Below are 23494 nucleotides of genomic sequence, written 5' to 3'. Positions count from 1 at the left end.
AAATAAGAACATTCTAAACTCCCAAGACTGACGGAGAGTCGTCGTGTAATGGATGTGTGTGTACTCTGAGAAGCTGCCAGAGGTAAATGAATGTGTTTTATGCACTTACTGTTTTTGACATGTGTAAAAACGAGCTAAAATGCTAAGCGCTGCTAGCCGTTGGTTTAATATGCTCATAGACTTTTATATTGATGATTTTGCATTGCGGCTAGCAATTGCTAATGGTGTTTACTGTGAGTCTTTGCCACGAGTCAGCCTGTGGTGTTAAAATTAAAAGGAGTTATTTGGTTCAGGACTGCACATTTGCCGTATGGGAGAGAGTGAGGACCGGGAGAGCCCTGGACCGGGAGAGGCTGAAGCTGCTGTACTTGAGAGCACGTGTTCCTGCCTGGTGAAGCTGCCCGCTTCATCCTGACCGCCGAAACCACATCGTGCCTTCCTGCCCTTTTCCCTCATCCCCACATCTCTGACTGTTGGGTTCGTGAGTACTTTTGCACGTGCTGTTATTTTATGCTGGTAACCCAGTGAACCGGCCTTTCGTTTTTGGCCTCACCGCTCACGAGCATCGACTGGGCCTGCAACGCTTTATTTTATTTTCCATTTTCTTTAACAGCCCGGTGTGAGTGCGTGTGTGAGTGTGGGCTGTGGGTATCGTGACTTATGGTCATTTTCATTCATTCACTGATTTAATGTGGATCAAAACAGTGAGTTCCTTATTGGGTTTTTGAACTTTGTTACCATTACACCTTTAAAGGTCAACAGTGAACCTGTTAACTAATTTGACTACCTTTCATATTGTTTCATAAAATAACTGTTGCTAAAAATAAATCTGTGTTTTGATTATAAAGTCAATACTCTGTGGTTATTTGAAATATAAGTCAGTCAAGACATTTTAAAGGGGAAGTACCTAATTTGTTCTACTTCTTAGATATCATTGGAGGCACCGCCATATTATTTTCATATTGTTATTCCTTATCGGTATGTTGCGCCAAAACTAGACGAACTCAGGCCCCGTTCCAGTGTACTACGACACCCCATCATTACTAATTAGCTACCTGGGAAAGGGGTTACACTTCATGTCACCAAAACCTTCATGACACCAAAACCTTCATGTCACCAAAACCTTCATGTCACCAAAACCTTCATGTCACCAAAACCTTCATGTCACCAAAACCTTCATGTCACCAAAACCTTCATGTCACCAAAACCTTCATGTCACCAAAACCTTCATGACACCAAAACCTTCATGTCACCAAAACCTTCATGTCACCAAAACCTTCATGTCACCAAAACCTTCATGTCACCAAAACCTTCATGTCACCAAAACCTTCATGTCACCAAAACCTTCATGTCACCAAAACCTTCATGTCACCAAAACCTTCATGTCACCAAAACCTTCATGACACCAAAACCTTCATGACACCAAATATTTCACGACATATTTTTTTCCTCTTTTTCTCTTTTCTTTTTCTCTGATCTCTGGTTCTGGTTGTGGTTGTGGTTGTGTTCATTTTTATTGGACGAGATTTGATTTCAGACGCGTCGGAGCTGGTACATAAGCCGCCTCTCTTGCAGTGCTCGGTTTCCGCCACGGCACGGCGACAGTCTGCGGCCTGGCTGGGACTGCAGGCTTCCCAGACGGCCGGGGACGGGGGTGATGTGTGAAAATGATGTGAAAAAGGTGTACATGCTGGACGGAGGTGCGGTCCTGGAGGGTCAGGCTCCGTCCCGGGGCCCGAACTCGTGCTCTGCTCCGCTCCGAGCTGCTCCGACGCGTCTCTGCCGCTGTTTGGGGCGGAAGCTGCAGTACCCGGTTTCTGCCATGGGGCGGCGCGGCCCAAAAACGGGCTATGGTACCAGGACCGTGGACTTTCTTTTCGGCCAGCTGGCTTTAACAATGCTCAGCACGTAAATAGTGGGGGGGCTTAATCGTGGGAGGTCAAGGAATAGCGGAGAGCGGGGTCCCGAGGCCGGCTCGGGGAGGGCTTTTTTTTCTCCATCCAAACCCGCGAGGGTTTTGGAACTGGGGTTCGGGGGTCGGATCCGGCTTGTGGACGGGGGGGGGGGGGGGTTGACAGCCGGGTGTCGTGGGGTGTCGGATCAGTCGGATCCCGGCGGGGGAACGGGCATTTTCAGCGGGTTTGATCGGTTACATGCGCCGCCGGACGCGGCGCCGCGGCGGAGCGGATCCGGGTTAGATCAGCTGGGAACCACGCTGGGAAGCAGCAGGTTCCCCGCTACCAAACCAGCTGGCTCCTCTGGGCTCAGTCCCAGGCTGGATCCCCGTGGGCTCACGGGCATTTTCCCCGGAATCCGCCGGTTGGATCCCCGGGAACCGACAGGACTCGCCCCGGAGGACTCGCCCCGGAGGACGCGCCGGACGCCGCCGTGGGGTTGCGGGGTCCGATCGCCGCTTTCCCCGGGGCAGATCCGGCTGATATCCCCGTGGTCTTTCCCCGGGAGCCTCTGCTACCAGTCCCGGGTCAAAGCCCCGTCACTCCCCGGCGGGTTGGACCGGGATCCGCCGCTCAGAACGCCGACGATGCGCCGTGGATGCGCGCCCAGATCCCGGCTCAGAGCCCGGTGGTTGCTCAGCAGGAGCCTCCTGTGTCCATCCCAGGTTCAACAACTGCGTGATCCCCCGGTGGGTGGGTGGGTGGCTTCCAGCAGCAGGATCCGCCGCCGCCGCCGCCGCTCACAATCCCCGGCACCCGGAACCCAAACCCGGAGGCGCCGCCGTGGGAATCCGGGCTCGGAGCGCCCAGATCCCGGCTCAGAGCCGGCTGCGAGTCTCGCTGCTCGGCCCCGGTTCTCGTGAACTCCAGAGGACTTCCAGGAGCTCCCTGCTTCTCTTCAAACTTGTTTCTCAAAATTTCAACTTTTTTTCTCGACATTTTGACTTTAAGTGCATAATGAAAAAAAATCTTCCTCCTCTAAAATATGATTTGTATTTTTCTCCTGCCCTGATTCTCTTCCGTACATTTGCGTCACAAGTGGAAAGACGAGTTCCCAGTTCTAACTAACATAGAAACATGCAGCATGTGTTTCTCACTAAGATTCTGGTTCTGTACATCAACTTTTTTCTCCACATTTCGACTGTATGGGGCAATGATAATGATTCATTTAGTAGATTTATATTGTTTATGTTGTCATTTGGATCTGAAATTAGCATATTTATTAGTAATCATTTTGGATTGATGCTAATTGAATGTGTTTAGGTTAACCATAGAAGTGGAATACACTGTTTGGTTTGTGTTTATTTAGTGACGCTGTACCTTTAAGAGCTGCTGCTGCTGCTGAGCTCTCCCGTCAGTTAAGAGTTTTCACTTACAGAGTCAGCACAGAGTTGAGCAGCAGTGGAGCCCATGGGCGTCAGTTTGATTTCAGAAGTGCTGGGGACATCTACCATAAACCTGAGTAAGGTTTGAAAAGTGCTGGGTACGAGCTAGGCCCATTACTTCCGAATTGAGGTTTCATGATAAATAATAGGCATTGCATTAGATGATGCGTATTGACGCGATATTGTCCCCATATTAAAAGCCATCTCTGCAGTCTTATTTAGGTTGTCGGAAACATCATATACATATTGCAAGCCTTTTATTATTTTAATATTGCTGATCATGGCTTACAGCTTAAGAAAACTCAAATATCCTATCTAAAAAAATTAGAATATTCTGGGAATCTTAATCTTAAACTGTAAGCCATAATCAGCAATATTAAAATAATAAAAGGCTTGCAATATTTCAGTTGATTTGTAATGAATCCAGAAGTATGACATTTTTAGACTCCAGAAAAATAAAGGACTTTATCACAATATTCTAATTTTCTGAGACAGTCCTGTAAACTTGTTTGTGTCGTTGTGCTGAACCACTTGGGAATATCCACGGTTACTTTGTGTTAACGGAGCAGCAGAGCGCAGCGTCTTGCTGCTGCAGGAAACTGCGCGCTGGAAGCAGATCAGTGACGGACCCTGGATGATTTATGGTTCCGCGTTGCACCAACGCAAAGCGTACGGCGTAGGATACGCAGGGATGCGAACGTACGGTACGCGACGCTGCGTAACCTACGCCGTAGGCTACGCCGTCGATTTAACGCAGGACCATAAATCAGGCTTGACCAGCGCGCATTTGTCAGTTTTTTCAGACTTTTCGTCTTTTCAACTGAGCATGAAGACACATAAAATGAGGGTGCAATGCATGCTTATGCACCCTCGTAGAACCGGGCCTGCGGAACGCAACTTTTAATTCCCATTTCCCAACCCCTACCTGGAGGTGAAGCTCGAGTCCTCCCCGCTGTCTGTCACACACATATAAAGATCTGGGCCGTTAGGCTATATAATAGATCCATGATCTGGGCACAGACGCAGCAGGTCCTGTCGTCCCGCCACTAAGATTTTGCTGGCCTTAATGTTTCCTGTGTTTTATTTTGTTCATTATTGATAAATTTAGTGTTGATGTGTGTGTGACAAACGTGTGTATGGGGCGTTAATGAAAATACGGGACACATTTTTTTTTTTTTTTTTTTTAAGTGGTGGGGACAAATCTGCTCGTCAGACAAAGTGGTGGGGACGCGTCCCCACCGTCCCCGGTGGAAATGACGCGCCTGGTGGAGCCACACGCTTTCTTACCCGTAGCCTGTCCTAAACGCTTTCTACGGAAGAGTATTAGGGCCAGTTAAAAAAAATAAAAAGAATTCTGAGAAAAAAGTCAGAATTCTGACTTTAATCTCAGAATTCTGAGAAAAAAGTCAGAATTCTGAGAAAAAAGTCAGAATTCTGGGCCACTTAAAAAAAAATAAACAGAATTCTGAGAAAAAAGTCAGAATTCTGACTTTAATTTCAGAATTCTGAGAAAAAAGTCAGAATTCTGAGAAAAAAGTCAGAATTCTGACTTTAATCTGAGAATTCTGACCTTTTTTTTTTTTTTTTTGGGGGGGGGGGGGGGGGGGGGGAGCACGGTGGATTAGTGGTTAGCACTGTTGCCTCACAGCAAGAAGGTCCCCGGTTGGACTCCCAGGCCCGGCAGGGGCCTTTCTGTGTGGAGTTTGCATGTTCTCCCCGTGCTTGCGTGGGTTCTCTCCGGGTACTCCGGCTTCCTCCCACAGTCCAAAAACATGCATATTAGGTTAATTGGTGATTGTATATTGCCCGTAGGTGTGAGCGTGAGTGTGGTTGTGAGCATGGTTTGTGTGTTTCTATGTGGCCCTGTGATGGACTGGTGACCTGTCCAGGGTGTAACCCCTGCCTCTCACCTGAAATTAGCTGGGATAGGCTCCAGCAGACCCCCGTGACCCCCGCAAGGGATCAGAATTCTGAGATTAAAGTCAGAATTCTGACTTTTTTTCTCAGAATTCTGACTTTTTTCTCAGAATTCTGTTTATTTTTTTTTAAGTGGCCCAGAATTCTGACTTTTTTCCTCAGAATATTTTTCTCTCCATTTTTTCCTTCTTTTCCCCCTTTTTTTCCTCTTCTTTCCTTTTTTCTTCTTTTTTTCCTCTTTTTTCCCTCTTTTTCCCTCTTTTTTCCTATTTTTTCCTTTTTTTCCTCTTTTTTTTCTCTATTTTGTCCTCTTTTTTCAATTTTTTCCTTATTTTTTCCTCTTTTTTCCTTTTTTTTCTTCTTTTCCTCTTTTTTCCTCTTTTTTCTCTATTTTGTCCTCATTTTTTCCTTCTCTTTTCCCTCTTTTTTCCTCTTTTTTCCTTTTTTCCTCTTTTTTCTCTATTTTGTCCTTTTTTTCAATTTTTTCCTTCTTTTTCCTTTTTTTTTCTTCTTTTCCTCTTTTTTCCCTTTTTTTCCTCTTTTTTTCTCTATTTTGTCCTCATTTTTCCTTCTCTTTTCCCTCTTTTTTCCTTTTTTTCTCTTTTTTTCCTCTTTTTTCTTTTTTTTCCTCTTTTTCTTTCTTTTTCTTTTTTTCCTCTTTTTTTTTTTCTTTTGTCCTTTTTTCCATTTTTTCCTTTTCCCTCTTTTTTTATTTTTTTCCTCTTTTTTCCCTCTTTTTCTCTTTTTTTCCTCTTTCTTTTCTCCCCTGGCCCCGCCCCCTCGAGCCCTGGCCCCGCCCCCTCTGGTGACGTCATCACCTACTGTAGCTGGTTCAGCAGCAGGAACAGAAGGTTCTAGAAGGTTAGTTTAGGTCAGCTGTAGACCTGAGCTTGAGTAGAGTCAGCTGGAGCCAGTATTCCCCCAGCAGAGCTGGAGCCAGGGAGAAAAAATCATCAGGGATCAAAATCAATACAAGAGGGGAAAAAAGGGGAAAAAAGAAAGAAAAAAAGGCGAAAAAAAGAGGAAAAATAATGAAAAAATAAGGAAGAAAAGGCGGAAAAAAGAGTAAAAGTAAGGAAAAAATAAGGAAAAAAAGCGGAAAAAGGGCGAAATTTCAACAAAAAAAAGGCAAATTTTGAAGGAAAACATGAGAAATGTCGAGAAATTCCTGCTCCTCCTCCTCCTTTTCTCCTTTTTTCCTCTTTTTTCCTCTGTTTGTCCTTTTTTCATATTTTTCCTCTTTTTTTCCCCTTTTTTTCTCTTTTTTTTCCTACTTTGTCCTTTTTTCCTCTTTTTTTCAATTTTATCCTTTTTTTTCGCCTCTTTTCCCCTCTTTTTTTCCTCTTTTTTTCCCCTCCTTTTTTCCTCTTTTTTCCATTTTTTCCTTCTTTTTCCCCTCTTTTTTTCCTTCTCTTTTCCCTCTTTTCTCCTTTTTTCCTATTTTTTCCTTTTTTTCCTCTCTTTTTCCTCTTTTTCCTCTTTTTTTCCTCTTTCTTTTCTCCCCTGGCCCCGCCCCCTCGAGCCCTGGCCCCGCCCCCTCTGGTGACGTCATCACCTACTGTAGCTGGTTCAGCAGCAGGAACAGAAGGTTCTAGAAGGTTAGGTTAGGTCAGCTGTAGACCTGAGCTTGAGTAGAGTCAGCTGGAGCCAGTATTCCCCCAGCAGAGCTGGAGCCAGGGAGAAAAAATCATCAGGGATCAAAATCAATACAAGAGGGAAAAAAGGGGAAAAAAGAAAGAAAAAAAGGCGAAAAAAAGAGGAAAAATAAGGAAGAAAAGGCGGAAAAAAGAGTAAAAGTAAGGAAAAAATAAGGAAAAAAAGCGGAGAAAGGGCGAAATTTCAACAAAAAAAGGCAAATTTTGAAGGAAAAAATGAGAAATGTCGAGAAATCCCTGCTCCTCCTCCTCCTTTTTTCCTCTTTTTTCCTCTTTTTGTCCTTTTTTCATATTTTTTCCTCTTTTTTTCCCTCTTTTTTTCTCTTTTTTTTCCCCTATTTTGTCCTTTTTTCCTCTTTTTTTTCCCCTATTTTGTCCTTTTTTCCTCTTTTCAATTTTTTCCTTCTTTTTTCGCCTCTTTTCCCCTCTTTTTTCCATTTTTTCCTTCTTTTTCCCCTCTTTTTTTCATTTTTTTTCCTCTTTTTTTCCTTTTTTTCCTCTTTTTTTCCTCTTTTTCTCCTTTTTTCTCTGATCTCTGGTTCTGGTTCTGGTTGTGTTCATTTTTATTGGACGAGAATGGATTTCAGACGCGTCGGAGCTGGTACATAAGCCGCCTCTCTTGCAGTGCTCGGTTTCCGCCACGGCACGGCGACAGTCTGCGGCCTGGCTGGGACTGCAGGCTTCCCAGACGGCCGGGGACGGGGGTGATGTGTGAAAATGATGTGAAAAAGGTGTAAATGCTGGACGGTCCTGGAGGGTCAGGCTCCGTCCCGGGGCCCGAACTCGTGCTCTGCTCCGCTCCGAGCTGCTCCGACGCGTCTCTGCCGCTGTTTGGGGCGGAAGCTGCAGTACCTGGTTTCTGCCATGGGGCGGCGCGGCCCAAAAACGGGCTATGGTACCAGGACCGTGGACTTTCTTTTCGGCCAGCTGGCTTTAACAATGCTCAGCACGTAAATAGTGGGGGGGCTTAATCGTGGGAGGTCAAGGAATAGCGGAGAGCGGGGTCCCGAGGCCGGCTCGGGGAGGGCTTTTTTTTCTCCATCCAAACCCGCGAGGGTTTTGGAACTGGGGTTCGGGGGTCGGATCCGGCTTGTAGAGGGGGGGGGGGGGGTTGACAGCTGGGTGTCGTGGGGTGTCGGATCAGTCGGATCCCGGCGGGGGAACGGGCATTTTCAGCGGGTTTGATCGGTTACATGCGCCGCCGGACGCGGCGCCGCGGCGGAGCGGATCCGGGTTAGATCAGCTGGGAACCACGCTGGGAAGCAGCAGGTTCCCCGCTACCAAACCAGCTGGCTCCTCTGGGGTCAGTCCCAGGCTGGATCCCCGTGGGCTCACGGGCATTTTCCCCGGAATCCGCCGGTTGGATCCCCGGGAACCGACAGGACGCGCCCCGGAGGACTCGCCCCGGAGGACGCGCCGGACGCCGCCGTGCGGTTGCGGGGTCCGATCGCCGCTTTCCCCGGGGCAGATCCGGCTGATATCCCCGTGGTCTTTCCCCGGGAGCCTCTGCTACCAGTCCCGGGTCAAAGCCCCGTCACTCCCCGGCGGGTTGGACCGGGATCCGCCGCTCAGAACGCCGACGATGCGCCGTGGATGCGCGCCCAGATCCCGGCTCAGAGCCGGCTCAGAGCCCGGTGGTTGCTCAGCAGGAGCCTCCTGTGTCCATCCCAGGTTCAACAACTGCGTGATCCCCCGGCGGGCGGGTGGGTGGGTGGCTGGGTGGGTGGCTTCCAGCACCAGGATCCGCCGCCGCCGCCGCCGCTCACAATCCCCGGCACCCGGAACCCAAGCCCGGAGGCGCCGCCGTGGGAATACGGGCTCGGAGCGCCCAGATCCCGGCTCAGAGCCGGCTGCGAGTCTCGCTGCTCGGCCCCGGTTCTCGTGAACTCTAGAGGACTTCCAGGAGCTCCCTGCTTCTCTTCAAACTTGTTTCTAAAAAAATTTCACCTTTCTCTCAAAATTTCAACTTTTTTTCTCGACATTTTGACTTTAAGTGCATAATGAAAAAAAATCTTCCTCCTCTAAAATATTATTTGTATTTTTCTCCTGCCCTGATTCTCTTCCGTACATTTGCGTCACAAGTGGAACAAGTGGAAAGACGAGTTCCCAGTTCTAACTATCTATCATTTTATCTGTTGTATTGGTGCCTATTATTAAAGACAAAGCTGGTAAAATAAATAGTAGTGAAAACTATCGGCCTATAGCCTTAGCCAGTATTCTATCCAAAATCCTGGAGAGGATCTTACTGAACAGGCTAGAACTGTTTGTCCTGACATCTGATAACCAGTTTGGTTTCAAACCCAGACATGGGACCGACATGTGTATTTTTGCTCTAAAGGAGATTTTAGATCTGTATAACAGGCATAATTCTACAATGTTTCTGTGTTTTATTGATGCTTCTAAAGCTTTTGATCGTATAAACCATGAAAAATTGTTTTATAAATTGCACAGCAGAGGTGTTCCCAAGTATCTTTTAAGGATTCTGATTTTTTTGGTATGCTCATCAGGCAATGCATGTAAAGTGGGGTAACTTTATGTCTGCTCCATTTGGAGTATGCAATGGAGTTAGACAGGGTAGCATTTTATCTCCATTTTTATTTAATATTTATATGGACGAGCTATCAAAGCTGCTCAGTGCTTGTGGTACAGGCTGCGTGGTTGGTAACACCATCATCAACCACCTGATGTACGCTGATGATTTAGTTGTTTTTTCACCATATAGTGCTGGTCTTCAACAGCTACTGAGGGTCTGCTCACAATATGGCCTCGACTTTGACATTCTCTATAATGCAAAGAAAAGCAACATAATGATCGTCAGGACCAAAGAGGACAGCAAACTGTCATTTCCTGACTTCTTTTTGTCTGGCACTGTCCTCAAAGTGTGCAATGAGATCAAATACTTGGGACACTATTTTAATGACGACCTGTCTGATGATAGGGACATTTACAGACAGCGTCGTGCATTGTATGCGCAAGCGAACACACTTGTACGCAAATTTGGTGTGTGCTCTGTACCTGTGAAGGCTGCACTTTTTAGAGCCTACTGTACCCCCATGTATACTGCTCACTTGTGGCGTCGCTATAAAAAGAGCAGTATGCAGAAACTTCATGTAGCCTACAATGATGGGATGAGGCTGTTGCTCAAGGTGCCACGCTGGAGCAGTGCAAGTCAGCTGTTTGTCAGTGTCGGTGTGCCTACCTGCACTGCTGTACTGCGTAACCTTATGCACAGATGTATGTGCAGGTTGTCGGACTCTGGGAACAATATAATCTTCAAACTGACTAACCCTGCACAGAGCTCAGTCAGGTTCTTCTCCAGAATCTGGAATCATTGGCGTAAAAGCCTTTATGTAAATGTCATGTGATATGTGATATGTGATTACTGCGGATTTTATTTTTATTTTTTGTACCCTTTGTCTGTTGTCTGTTGTGCTATGGACCTTGTGTCCTTAATAAAGTTTATTATTATTATTATTATTATTATTATTATTATTATTATTATTAACTAACATAGAAACATGCAGCATGTGTTTCTTCATTCTAATTCTGATACGAGACTTTTCATTTTTTGCGGCTCCAGAAATATTCGTTTTTTGTTGTTTTGCTCCAACATGAAACTTTTGGGTTTCTGATTCCTGCTCTAAACTGATTTACAAACCAAGTCTGGGTCAATAACTCACTCTAATGATGCTGAAGGAAGGGAGGGAGGGAGGGAGGGAGGGAGGGAGGGAGGGAGGAAGGAAGGGAGGAAGGAAGGAAGGAAGGAAGGAAGGAAGGAAGGAAGAAGGAAGGAAGGAAGGAAGAAGGAAGGAAGGAAGGAAGGAAGGAAGGAAGGAAGGAAGGAAGGAAGGAAGGAAGGAAGGAAGGAAGGAAGGAAGGAAAGGAAGGAAGGAAGGAAGGAAGGAAGGAAGGAAGGAAGGAAGGAAGGAAGGAAGGAAGGAAGGAAGGAAGGAAGGAAGGAAGGAAGGAAGGAAGGAAGGAAGGAAGGAAGGAAGGAAGGAAGGAAGGAAGGAAGGAAGGAAGGAAGGAAGGAAGGAAGGGAGGGAGGGAGGGAGGGAGGGAGGGAGGGAGGGAGGGAGGGAGGGAGGGAGGGAGTACGGTTCACTAAGATTCTGGTTCTGGTCCTGGTTCTGGTTCTGACTTTTTTCTCAGAATTCTGAGATTAAAGTCAGAATTCTGACTTTTTTCTCAGAATTATTATTATTTTTTTTTAGTGGCCTAGAATTCTGACTTTTTTCCTCAGAATTCTGAGATTAAAGTCAGAATTCTGACTTTAATCTCAGAATTCTGAGGAAAAAAGTCAGAATTCTGACCTTTTTCCCCCAGAAATTTTTTTTCTCTCCATTTTTTCCTTCTTTTTCCCCTCTTTTTTCCTTTTTCTTCTTCTTTTTTCCTCTTTTTTCCCTTTTTTTCCCTCTTTTTTTTCCTATTTTTTTCCTTTTTTTCCTCTTTTTTTCTCTATTTTGTCCTTTTTTTTCAATTTTTTCCTTCTTTTTTCCCTTTTTCTCTTTTTTCTCTTTTTTCCTTTTTTTCTTCTTCTTTTCCTCTATTTTCCCTCTTTTTTCCTCTTTTTTTCTCTATTTTGTCCTCATTTTTTCTTTCTCTTTTCCCTCTTTTTTCCTTTTTTTTCCTCTTTTTTTCCTATTTTTTCCTTTTTTTCCTCTTTTTTTCCTTTTTTTCCCCCTCTTTTTTCCTCTTTTTCCTCTTTTTTTCTCTATTTTGTCCTCATTTTTTCTTTCTCTTTTCCCTCTTTTTTCCTTTTTTTTCCTCTTTTTTTCCTATTTTTTCCTTTTTTTCCTCTTTTTTTCCTTCTTTTTCCCCTCTTTTTTCCTTTTTTTCCTCTTTTTTTTCTCTATTTTTTCCTTTTTTTTCCTCTTTTTTTCCTATTTTTTCCTTTTTTTCCTCTTTTTTTCCTTCTTTTTCCCCTCTTTTTTCCCTTTTTTTCCCTCTTTTTTTTTCCTATTTTTTCCTTTTTTTTCCTCTTTTTTTCTCTATTTTGTCCTTTTTTTCAATTTTTTCCTTCTTTTTTCCCTCTTTTTTCTCTTTTTTCCTTTTTTTCTTCTTCTTTTCCTCTATTTTCCCTCTTTTTTCCTCTTTTTTTCTCTATTTTGTCCTCATTTTTTCTTTCTCTTTTCCCTCTTTTTTTCCTTTTTTTTCCCTCTTTTTTTCCTATTTTTTCCTTTTTTTTCCTCTTTTTTTCCTATTTTTTCCTTTTTTTCCTCTTTTTTTCCTTCTTTTTCCCTCTTTTTTCCTTTTTTCCTCTTTTTCTCTTTTTTTCCTCTTTTTTCCTTTTTTTCCTCTTTTTCCTTCTTTTTCCCCTCTTTTTTCCTTTTTTTCCTCTTTTTTTCTCTTTTGTCCTTTTTCCTTTTTTTCCTCTTTTTCCTTCTCTTTTCCCTCTTTTTTTCTTTTTTTCCTCTTTTTTCCCTCTTTTTCTCTTTTTTTCCTCTTTCTTTTCTCCCCTGGCCCCGCCCCCTCGAGCCCTGGCCCCGCCCCCTCTGGTGACGTCATCACCTACTGTAGCTGGTTCAGCAGCAGGAACAGAAGGTTCTAGAAGGTTAGGTTAGGTCAGCTGTAGACCTGAGCTTGAGTAGAGTCAGCTGGAGCCAGTATTCCCCCAGCAGAGCTGGAGCCAGGGAGAAAAAATCATCAGGGATCAAAATCAATACAAGAGGGAAAAAAGGGGAAAAAAGAAAGAAAAAAAGGCGAAAAAAGAGGAAAAATAATGAAAAAATAAGGAAGAAAAGGCGGAAAAAAGAGTAAAAGTAAGGAAAAAATAAGGAAAAAAAGCGGAAAAAGGGCGAAATTTCAACAAAAAAAGGCAAATTTTGAAGGAAAACATGAGAAATGTCGAGAAATTCCTGCTCCTCCTCCTCCTTTTCTCCTTTTTTCCTCTTTTTTCCTCTGTTTGTCCTTTTTTCATATTTTTCCCCTTTTTTTTCCCCCTCTTTTTTTCTCTTTTTTTCCCTACTTTGTCCTTTTTTCCTCTTTTTTTCAATTTTATCCTTTTTTTTCCGCCTCTTTTCCCCTCTTTTTTTCCTCTTTTTTTCCCCTCCTTTTTTCCTCTTTTTTCCATTTTTTCCTTCTTTTTCCCCTCTTTTTTTCCTTCTCTTTTCCCTCTTTTTTCCTTTTTCCTTCTCTTTTCCCTCTTTTTTCCTTTCTTCCTCTTTTTCTCTTTTTTTCCTCTTTCTTTTCTCCCCTGGCCCCGCCCCCTCGAGCCCTGGCCCCGCCCCCTCTGGTGACGTCATCACCTACTGTAGCTGGTTCAGCAGCAGGAACAGAAGGTTCTAGATGGTTAGGTTAGGTCAGCTGTAGACCTGAGCTTGAGTAGAGTCAGCTGGAGCCAGTATTCCCCCAGCAGAGCTGGAGCCAGGGAGAAAAAATCATCAGGGATCAAAATCAATACAAGAGGGAAAAAAGGGGAAAAAAGAAAGAAAAAAAGGCGAAAAAAAGAGGAAAAATAAGGCAAAAATAAGGAAGAAAAGGCGGAAAAAAGAGGAAAAGTAAGGAAAAAATAAGGAAAAAAAGCGGAAAAAGGGCGAAATTTCAACAAAAAAAGGCAAATTTTGAAGGAAAAAATGAGAAATGTCGAGAAATTCCTGCTCCTCCTCCTCCTTTTTCTCCTTTTATCCTCTTTTTTCCCTCTTTTTGTCCTTCTTTTTTCATATTTTTTCCTCTTTTTTCTCTTTTTTTCTCTTTTTCCTATTCTGTCATTTTTTCCTCTCTTTTCCTCTTTTTCCCCTCCTTTTTTCCTATTTTTTTCAATTTTTTCCTTTTTCTCCTCTTTTTTTCCATTTTTTTCCTTCTTTTTCCCCTCTTTTTTCCTCTTTTTTCCTTTTTTCTTCTTCTTTTTTCCCTTTTTTTCCCTCTTTTTTTCCTATTTTTTCCTTTTTTTCTCTATTTTGTCCTTTTCAATTTTTTCCCTCTTTTTTCCTTTTTTCTTCTTCTTCTTTTCCTCTTTTTCCCCTCTTTTTTCCTCTTTTTTTTCTTTTTTTCTCTATTTTGTCCTCATTTTTTCCTTCTCTTTTCCCTCTTTTTTCCTTTTTTTCTCTTTTTTTCCTATTTTTTTCCTTTTTTTCCTCTTTTTTCCTTCTTTTTCCCCTCTTTTTTCCTTTTTCCCCTCTTTTTTTCCTTCTCTTTTCCCTCTTTTTTCCTTTTTCCTTCTCTTTTCCCTCTTTTTTCCTTTCTTCCTCTTTTTCTCTTTTTTTCCTCTTTCTTTTCTCCCCTGGCCCCGCCCCCTCGAGCCCTGGCCCCGCCCCCTCTGGTGACGTCATCACCTACTGTAGCTGGTTCAGCAGCAGGAACAGAAGGTTCTAAGGTTAGGTTAGGTCAGCTGTAGACCTGAGCTTGAGTAGAGTCAGCTGGAGCCAGTATTCCCCCAGCAGAGCTGGAGCCAGGGAGAAAAAATCATCAGGGATCAAAATCAATACAAGAGGGAAAAAAGGGGAAAAAAGAAAGAAAAAAAGGCGAAAAAAAGAGGAAAAATAAGGTAAAAATAAGGAAGAAAAGGCGGAAAAAAGAGGAAAAGTAAGGAAAAAATAAGGAAAAAAAGCGGAAAAAGGGCGAAATTTCAACAAAAAAAGGCAAATTTTGAAGGAAAAAATGAGAAATGTCGAGAAATTCCTGCTCCTCCTCCTCCTTTTTCTCCTTTTATCCTCTTTTTTCCCTCTTTTTGTCCTTTTTTCATATTTTTTCCTCTTTTTTCTCTTTTTTTCTCTTTTTCCTATTCTGTCATTTTTTCCTCTCTTTTCCTCTTTTTCCCCTCCTTTTTTCCTATTTTTTTCAATTTTTTCCTTTTTCTCCTCTTTTTTTCCATTTTTTTCCTTCTTTTTCCCCTCTTTTTTCCTCTTTTTTCCTTTTTTCTTCTTCTTTTTTCCCTTTTTTCCCTCTTTTTTTCCTATTTTTTCCTTTTTTTCTCTATTTTGTCCTTTTCAATTTTTTCCCTCTTTTTTCCTTTTTTCTTCTTCTTCTTTTCCTCTTTTTCCCCTCTTTTTTCCTCTTTTTTTTCTTTTTTTCTCTATTTTGTCCTCATTTTTTCCTTCTCTTTTCCCTCTTTTTTCCTTTTTTTCTCTTTTTTTCCTATTTTTTTCCTTTTTTTCCTCTTTTTTCCTTCTTTTTCCCCTCTTTTTTCCTTTTTTTCCTCTTTTTCTCTATTTTGTCCTTTTTTCCATTTTTCCTTCTCTTTTCCCTCTTTTTTTCTTCTTTTTTTCCTCTTTTTTCCTCTTTTTCCCTCTTTCTTTTCTCCCCTGGCCCCGCCCCCTCGAGCCCTGGCCCCGCCCCCTCTGGTGACGTCATCACCTAGCTGGTTCAGCAGCAGGAACAGAAGGTTCTAAGGTTAGGTTAGGTCAGCTGTAGACCTGAGCTTGAGTAGAGTCAGCTGGAGCCAGTATTCCCCCAGCAGAGCTGGAGCCAGGGAGAAAAAATCATCAGGGATCAAAATCAATACAAGAGGGAAAAAAAGGGAAAAAGGAAAGAAAAAAAGGCGAAAAAAAGAGGAAAAATAAGGCAAAAATAAGGAAGAAAAGGCGGAAAAAAGAGGAAAAGTAAGGAAAAAATAAGGAAGAAAAGCGGAAAAAGGGCGAAATTTCAACAAAAAAAGGCAAATTTTGAAGGAAAAAATGAGAAATGTCGAGAAATTCCTGCTCCTCCTCCTCCTTTTCTCCTTTTTTCCTATTTTGTCCTTTTTTTCCATTTTTTCCTTCTTTTTTCCTTTTTTTTCTTCTTTTTTCCCTCTTTTTTCCTATTTTTCTCTCTTTTTTCCTATTTTTTCCTATTTTTCTCTTTTTTCCTCTTTCTTTTCTCCCCTGGCCCCGCCCCCTCGAGCCCTGGCCCCGCCCCCTCTGGTGACGTCATCACCTAGCTGGTTCAGCAGCAGGAACAGAAGGTTCTAGAAGGTTAGGTTAGGTCAGCTCATGGATGTATTATAGAAACCATAGACATATATACATAGACGCCGCATTGACTGACGCTTCCTATTGGGGCCGACGTCGGGCGTGGCCGCCATCTTGGATCGGTGGCGCTTTGACTCCAGTGAGTTCGCTTCTATTGAGGAAGGAGGTGTATGCACAAGTAAAATAACTATAACTCACTTAATTTTCAACCGATTTTCACGCGGTTTGCTTTTTTACAAACGGCAGACATGTAGCTATGATACAGGATGCTTGATGTACGTTAAAAATGCAGGCTTTCATGCTAAAAAACGTTCTGCAGGTAGTCACACTACTGGTATGCTGGTTATTCAGATATATATATATATATATATATATATATATATATATATATATATATATACATACATACATACATACACAATACAAAATACAGTATAGCATATTTATGAATGTATTAATATATTTTAATAACAGACTTAACAAACTTAAAAACAAAAAACATAATGGCAGGTATGATTAAAAAGAAAAAAAAAGTTTTGGACTCAGAAAAAAATCATCAAGCTTAACTATTTACACAGCAAATAACACAGAAATGGTAAATGTAAATGGAAGCCAACACAGGGCAGGATGAGATCACAGAAAACACTGTCAAGGCTCAGGTGTAGCTGCATTTCCTACCAGAAGTCAGAGGTAATGGGTTTTCACAATCAAACTGTCAACCAGATAATTATTCAAAGAAAAAGAACAAACAAGGACTGTCATGTCACTGACTAATCCCCTGCCAATAGCTGCCATTAGTATTTCCCTAAGACAGACTTAACTCCCACCATCATTGGAAAAATTGGGCCATCTCGTACATTTCAACTGCCATCTACTCATCTAGAGAAGCCAATTAACCAGAGTCAAGCCTCTCGCTGAAGAGAGATGATAAACATTCCTGTATTCACTATCTGCTGGCAGCTCAAGAAATGGCACACAGCGCATGTCCACCACCCCACCCACCCAAATCAACCACCGAGGCGTGGTGTTTGGACTTTAGGACATTCAAAATTTAATTTAGCAAACTGGACTCACATCAACACAGAAAGTATTTAACATATGAGTGAGACTTGTGAAACTTGAAAATGGCATCTTATAAAGCTGAGAACAGATTAGGATCGTGACCTGCACCCTCAGAGTGCATCACTCAACAACCCGTGAAGACTCCGCAAACATGTTGGAGGGTGTGAATCAACGTGGAAAAGTTAGGTTTGAAAAAATATGACAGAATCTCTCTCTGTCTGCCTGTTTCTCTGTCTGCCTGTTTCTCTGTCTGTCTGTCTGCCTGTCTGTCTGTCTGCCTGTCTGTCTGCCTGCCTGCCTGTCTGTCTGTCTGTCTGTCTGTCTGTCTGTCTGCCTGTCTGCCTGCCTGCCTGCCTGCCTGCCTGTCTGTCTGTCTGTCTGTCTGTCTGTCTGCCTGTCTGCCTGTCTGCCTGTCTGTCTGTCTGCCTGCCTGCCTGCCTGCCTGTCTGTCTGTCTGTCTGTCTGTCTGTCTGCCTGTCTGCCTGTCTGCCTGTCTGCCTGTCTGTCTGTCTGCCTGCCTGCCTGCCTGCCTGTCTGTCTGTCTGCCTGTCTGCCTGTCTGCCTGCCTGCCTGCCTGCCTGTCTGTCTGTCTGTCTGTCTGCCTGTCTGCCTGTCTGTCTCTCGGTCTGTTTCTCTACCTGCCTGTCAGTCAGTCTCTCTGTCTGTATATTTATCTGTCTGTTTCTGTTTCTCTCAGTCTCTCTCTCCATCTCAGAGCTAAAACCCTTGAAAAAGAACTGTTTTACACAGCTTCTTGCGTGTGCTGGCACTCTGTAACTCCAGGGTAGTCAATTTTGCAATGTGATGCAGCCGTAGTTTGAGAAAGACAGACACAATTAACGACACAAGCATGAAATGATGGTTTTCGATGCCAAATTGTGTTTCTTCAATGTGCTCCGCAAGCAAAAACACATCCTCTGAACCTATCTCAGCCCGGACGAAATGGTTCACAAAAGACATGCTGACACCTTGGCCTGAGTTTTGGCGGATTGCACGCTCTGCTGCTCTAACCACCTTAACTGTTCCTTCCGAGGGGATCATCAGCCCGCCATTGTTTTTAAGCATCAGCAGGTGGTAGCTCTGGTCAAAGGATGAGGGTACAGCAGCTGCGACCAGGCTAGCACGGCACACCTCACAGGACAGCTTTTTCAGAACTTGTCTAACAACAAATCCTGAAATGTACACCAAGGCATTGTCAACAAGACTGCCAAAGCGGGTGGGCAGGTAACTATGGTCACCTACAACTGCGGACATGTTCGCAAACGGGGTCGGAAGCTCTTCTTCTGCTGCTAACGCAGAGTAATTGTCTAGAGCTGACAGGGACACAGTCTCGTCTTGCGCTGCCACGTTGCCTGAGCTATTTGGTGCGACACCACACCTCACCATCAGACGCCGGAAAATGGCCTGGAACTGCCCTGCAGTTGGATTATTATTCCAGCCCCCTAAAAGATAAAAAAAACATGCACACACTTAGGTTACATAGATATTTAATAGGGCAAGTCAAGGACTAAAAAAGAGATTATAAATGTGAAATTTCTACCTGATGCCCTGACAGAGTTAAACAGAAGCTCCAAGTGATCTTGACTGAAGCGGTATGTACAGACGTAACGCTGAACATGGAGTAGGTCAGGAATCATCATCAACAATGTGTCAATGTTGATGACGAAGCCGATGACTGACAAGTACCTTCAAAAGAAAATATTTTACTAATATGATCGTGGCAAAACAATTCACCTCAAGAGCACCTAGTAATTTTATTTATTGAAAGACATTGACGTTTCTACAAATATCCATGAGATGTGACTCAACACATAGTGACAGGGATGGAGACAGTAATACATCTTTTGCTCCAATAACATCCCTGGTTGGTTATGTTAAATTATTTAAGTACACTACAAATCTACTGAAAAATTACTGGGTGCTTCTTAAGAGTATAAATCAGTGTCAGGATTAGGGTCCTTGAAGTAAAATAACTTACCTCTCGGATGCTAAAGCAACTAGGGAACGATATTAAAACTGAACTGGGAAAACTTGAACACAAGAACGTGCCATACATACCATTTGACACCTGTATGACCTGAAAAACACTGGACACAAGAAGATTCCAACAGAAACAAAACTGCAGACATCAAAAGGTTCTGCACAAGTGCATCATATGAATATGCATAAAAACACACATAGCCTACTTATAATATCAGGAGACTTCAATCATGTGACCCTCTCCTCCAACCGGATGGGATTTACCATTCTAAACAACACGGATCACCCACTTTATAAACTCCTTGATGGACCAAAGAAATAACGGTGGTGGACGGCTTCTCTCTCTTTGCTGCAGGATGGAGAGATATGTAGATATCCCTTTTGTGATGAATAAAGTAATCAGAATCTGAATTTGGGACACCTGTATGATCTGAAAAACACTGAACAGAAGAGTCAACAGAAACAAAACCGCAGACAGCAAAAATATCAGAACAAGAGAACAGAGCATCATATGAACTTGATGCGCAATAAAAGAACAGAGCATCATATGAACTTATGATGTCATGAACTTTTCATTCGAACCATTCACTATTTTAAAAGACCTCTTTGATTGGTGAAGGGGTGTGCCATCTTTCATCCGCAAACTGAGCAAGTATGCCCTGCCTCTCAACAAGAATTCTGCTCTCTCTGTCCAAGTTAAAGCACCCAGAGGAGCTTTGAATCCTTTGCCACAGGGATTGCGACTGTTCAGGATGTCAAAGAGCCTGTCAATCATCTAAAAAAACAAATGGTTCTATTTACTGAAAGCCTGCATCTATCATAACAGGGTGTCTGCAGGTATCAGAGTACACTACATTATCTAATTTCAATATATACAAGTAAACATTTTAGTACTACTGTACGCTTTGCTTGGATTTCCCTCTACAGGTTAAGTATGAAAGGTAAGTATGAGAGTTGGGTTTCACGTAGAATATGAAATGTTATAAAACAATGTTTGCATGTTGCATTACCTCAGTGAATTCAGCTGTTGCTTCACAGTGTTTAAACTGTGAATAGCCAAGGTCCCTCAACGTGCGCAGAGCCACCGTTACAGAGCGACTCAGTGTTTGCGCAGCCAGGGACACCTTCATCTTCTGTCCATCAAAGTGGACATGCTTGCTTGTGATCTTGTTGGCAGCATGCAGTCCATCTTTTGTCTGGACATTGTTAAGATGAAGGATGTATGACCAGTTGATTCCTCCACTGGCGCTGGTTATCGGACTGTAGGCCTGCAACATGTTGCGTGCTAGCTTCAGCATGTGACATGCGTCCATCAACACAAAGACCCTGTCACCAGTCACTGGATGTTGAAAGGAGGTTTGCAACGGCTGAAGAGGGTTTCCTTTCAGTTGGCACCCGAGTTGATTACACATGTTGACGTTGGAGGCATGCCCATCCATTGTCATGCAGACCACTCTTATGCCATGTGCATGCAGTTGCTCTAAAGCATGGACAACCAGGACCTTCTGTGTGTCTGGTGACAGAGACTTTGTGATAAAGTAGGCAATTGGAGCTTTCCAATGACCCTGTAGGCCAACCACCATAAAGACTAGCACCTCTGTGGCTACATCAGTCTCATTAATACCATCCCCCATATCCACAAATCCAGACATTTTTTGTGTATGGGGGTTGTACTGGACATGCTTTTTGATGGCCATGGCATCCAACATTAGTCCCACACAACCATACTTGGCTGGGTCTTCTTTTTTCTTTCTTTCCAACATGTCCAACATCATCATGTTGAGTCCCGGCTTGGCATCCACAGATTGCATCCACCTTTGCGAAAAGAAAACAAATAGCTATTTAAGCACTTTGACCCTGGCATCCCTATTGCGGGCACTTTTTTCTTTCATTTAAAAAAAATTACTCTTTTTCCAAGACTTACAAAAATAGTGAATATAGCAGATCTACAACCTCACGGCCTGTACATCAGTTCGCTGTTTGTCGTACAACATATTATGTAGGGCTTAAGTGGTTCAAGTATTTGAACCAGTATTTTTAAATATATGTGTAATCAAACAACATGAACAACACCTTTGCAATGTGTGTGGATGTGGGAGGGGAAGATGCAGAGACTCCCTCAGGTAAGTGTACGTTTTTGGACCATGGAGGTGGAGTGTAAGGGCAAACTCTCTCTGGTCCTTGGTGTAGTCATGGCCCCTCTTCTGAAATAGGTCTATCTGAAGATCTGAAATTCAGTTGGTACAAACTAACTAGTAAGTCCCCTTGAAATAATACTTATATGAACAAAGAGTGTTAACACAACATATACATAAAGTTGTATTACCATGTAATTTTACCTGAGTAAAAATCAAGCCTCTCTTTCAAATCTTCAGCTATGAGGTTCTTTTTCTGAAGATCCTCCAGAAGACCTTTTACTGTCTTCTTTGCCCTCCTTTCTCGGGCCTGAGCATTTGCCTTCTCCCGCTCCAGACTCTCCACTCGAGCCAAAGCTTCTCCAAGTCTGGCCTTCAGACAATTGGAATCTGGCAATGCATAGGGGTGGTCCTAGTGGAAAGAAGGAGGTCATACCCGTAAATACCAGCGGAGCACCATGGGTATGAGGAAGAGAGTGTGTGTGTGTGTGTGTGTGTGTGTGTGTGTGTGTGTGTGTGTGTGTGTGTGTGTGTGTGTGTGTGTGTGTGTGTGTGTGTGTGTGTGTGTTACTGCATTGGGCTGAGGTTCAGCTTCAGGCAAATGCTGAGAAAGGTCCACTTCAGCTTTTCTTGCCACTTTTGTGGTCCTGGTTGCTACTGGCTGAAATGGAAGAAACGCAATACTTTAAAACAACTTAATTAAAAACTATTTCAACAGGTGTTAGGATCGCACAGTGTGCATTGTAATACACAATACATCATTGATTTCTAAACATGCAGAAAGAACAAACAGAAAAAATGTTCAGCAAAGTGTGATTGTTCAGACATATTTTTTGTTACTGTAAATGAAGACGGAGATTAGATTTCAGTTTTGCTTCATCTTTACTTGACTTCACACATATAGAGTTCATTCAAGACAAACATTTTAGAGTAGTAGTAAATAAACCACACCCCCCAGATGATCAGTTCATTGATAACTGTTGTGCCGATGACAGGACCTCACTGAAGAGGTGCACTTGTTTTGTGCACCAGGATAGCTGCAACCGTGGTATTAACTACCTATCAAGTTCTTACATATGAATCATAGACATCTAGGTAAGCAAATAGTGTAATAATACACCTACTCTTTGGAGATGAGACGGGAAGTTGAAAAGAGATGGTATGGCACCATCTCTAAGCCGGACAATCTGACCCGTCCTGTCAAAATGATACGGCTTGAAGTGCTCACTGCACAGCTTTGTGTGCTTTGTTGCTGTGAAACCTTCCCTTCGTAGAGCAACTTCCCACTGCCTCCTCAGACTCTCATTTGTGGGAAACCTGCAAAATGTGAGAAATCCAACTAGAGATGTAAAAGTGCATACACTATAACATATATAAAAGAGAGGGAGTAACATTGCATTAGCAACCACATGACTGATGACAGCAGCTGTGTTACTACATGAGCAAAATATTTAAGACTTGCAAAATATTAAAAAGATAATTGTGAATAGAAAGAACACAGTAACACAGTAACACAGTGTCAACAACAGTCTCAAAACTACAACCTGACAGTCTTTGTTATTAGCCAGCTAATTTTATTGTGTATATTGTGTATATACTGTCCATATTTTGTAATTATATATATCTTTTACTTTTTTACCTTTTTACCCCCTTCCCCGCATGCGCGCGTGCGTGTGTGTGTGTGTGTGTGTGTGTGTGTGTGTGTGTGTGTGTGTGTGTGTGTGTGTGTGTGTGTGTGTGTGTGTGTGTGTGTGTGTATATATTAAGTGTACTGCTGCTAACACGGGAGTTTCCCCATTGAGGGAGTAATAAAAGATTATCTTATCTTATCTTATTAACTACAACCACATTCATAATGACAGTTGCTGTCGTGAAGATAAGTTTGTCATAAAATGGGTAAAAACGAGAATATAACGCTAGACGAAAATCTCTATTAAGGTTTACATGATTTATAAATTCTCAGCTTTGACAGCTGTCACTATCACTAGCTTGATCTGGCTATGTAAGCATTCTTCTAGTGGACAAATAACGGTAGTTACAGTAATATAATGTTATAAATGACCACACACAACTAAATTATTGTTCAATCTTACTTGTGAAAGGTAATCCCACGCGATCTGGTCTGAAGTGATCGCTGGTTATTGCAACCGTAGGCGGCACAAAACTCAGGCATCTCTCTTTGCAACCGGTTACAACTCTCCTCTCTGACGCTGCATCCACCGATCCAAGATGGCGACCGCACCCGACGTTCTCAGGCAGTCAATGCGGCGTCTATGTATATATGTCTATGATAGAAACTGGATTGGAGACTAAAAATGGCCGCCCATTCATTTCAATGCATTCTGCTCAGCCAGCGCATAAGCCGAAAAAATCTCTGACTTCCGGGTTTACTTCCGCATACAGCGGCCCATAGAGCATGCGCAGTTGAGTCACCTCCCATGATGCTCTGGGGCCTCCCATCATGCCCCGGGGCAATGACGCGAGTATTAATATAATATGTATTAATATAATATCTTA

General features: G+C 42.9%; 1 protein-coding gene across 1 annotated transcript; it reads right to left on the bottom strand.

The window, feature by feature from the left end:
• Positions 1-21548: 21548 nt before the first annotated feature.
• On the bottom strand, positions 21549-23157 carry LOC133423420 (THAP domain-containing protein 6-like; the record flags this gene model as incomplete). The annotated part of the gene is made up of 3 exons (XM_061713594.1): positions 23071-23157; positions 22102-22294; positions 21549-21638 (listed from the first exon to the last, which is right to left on the bottom strand). Coding segments are annotated over exons 1-3 (363 nt in total), but the record flags the coding sequence as incomplete, so codon positions are not given.
• Between the last annotated feature and the right edge of the window lie 337 nt (positions 23158-23494).

Source organism: Cololabis saira, chromosome 22, assembly GCF_033807715.1.
Source record: "Cololabis saira isolate AMF1-May2022 chromosome 22, fColSai1.1, whole genome shotgun sequence".
In the NCBI taxonomy this organism is placed as follows: domain Eukaryota; kingdom Metazoa; phylum Chordata; class Actinopteri; order Beloniformes; family Belonidae; genus Cololabis; species Cololabis saira.
This window is presented reverse-complemented; position numbering and strand designations above follow the sequence as displayed.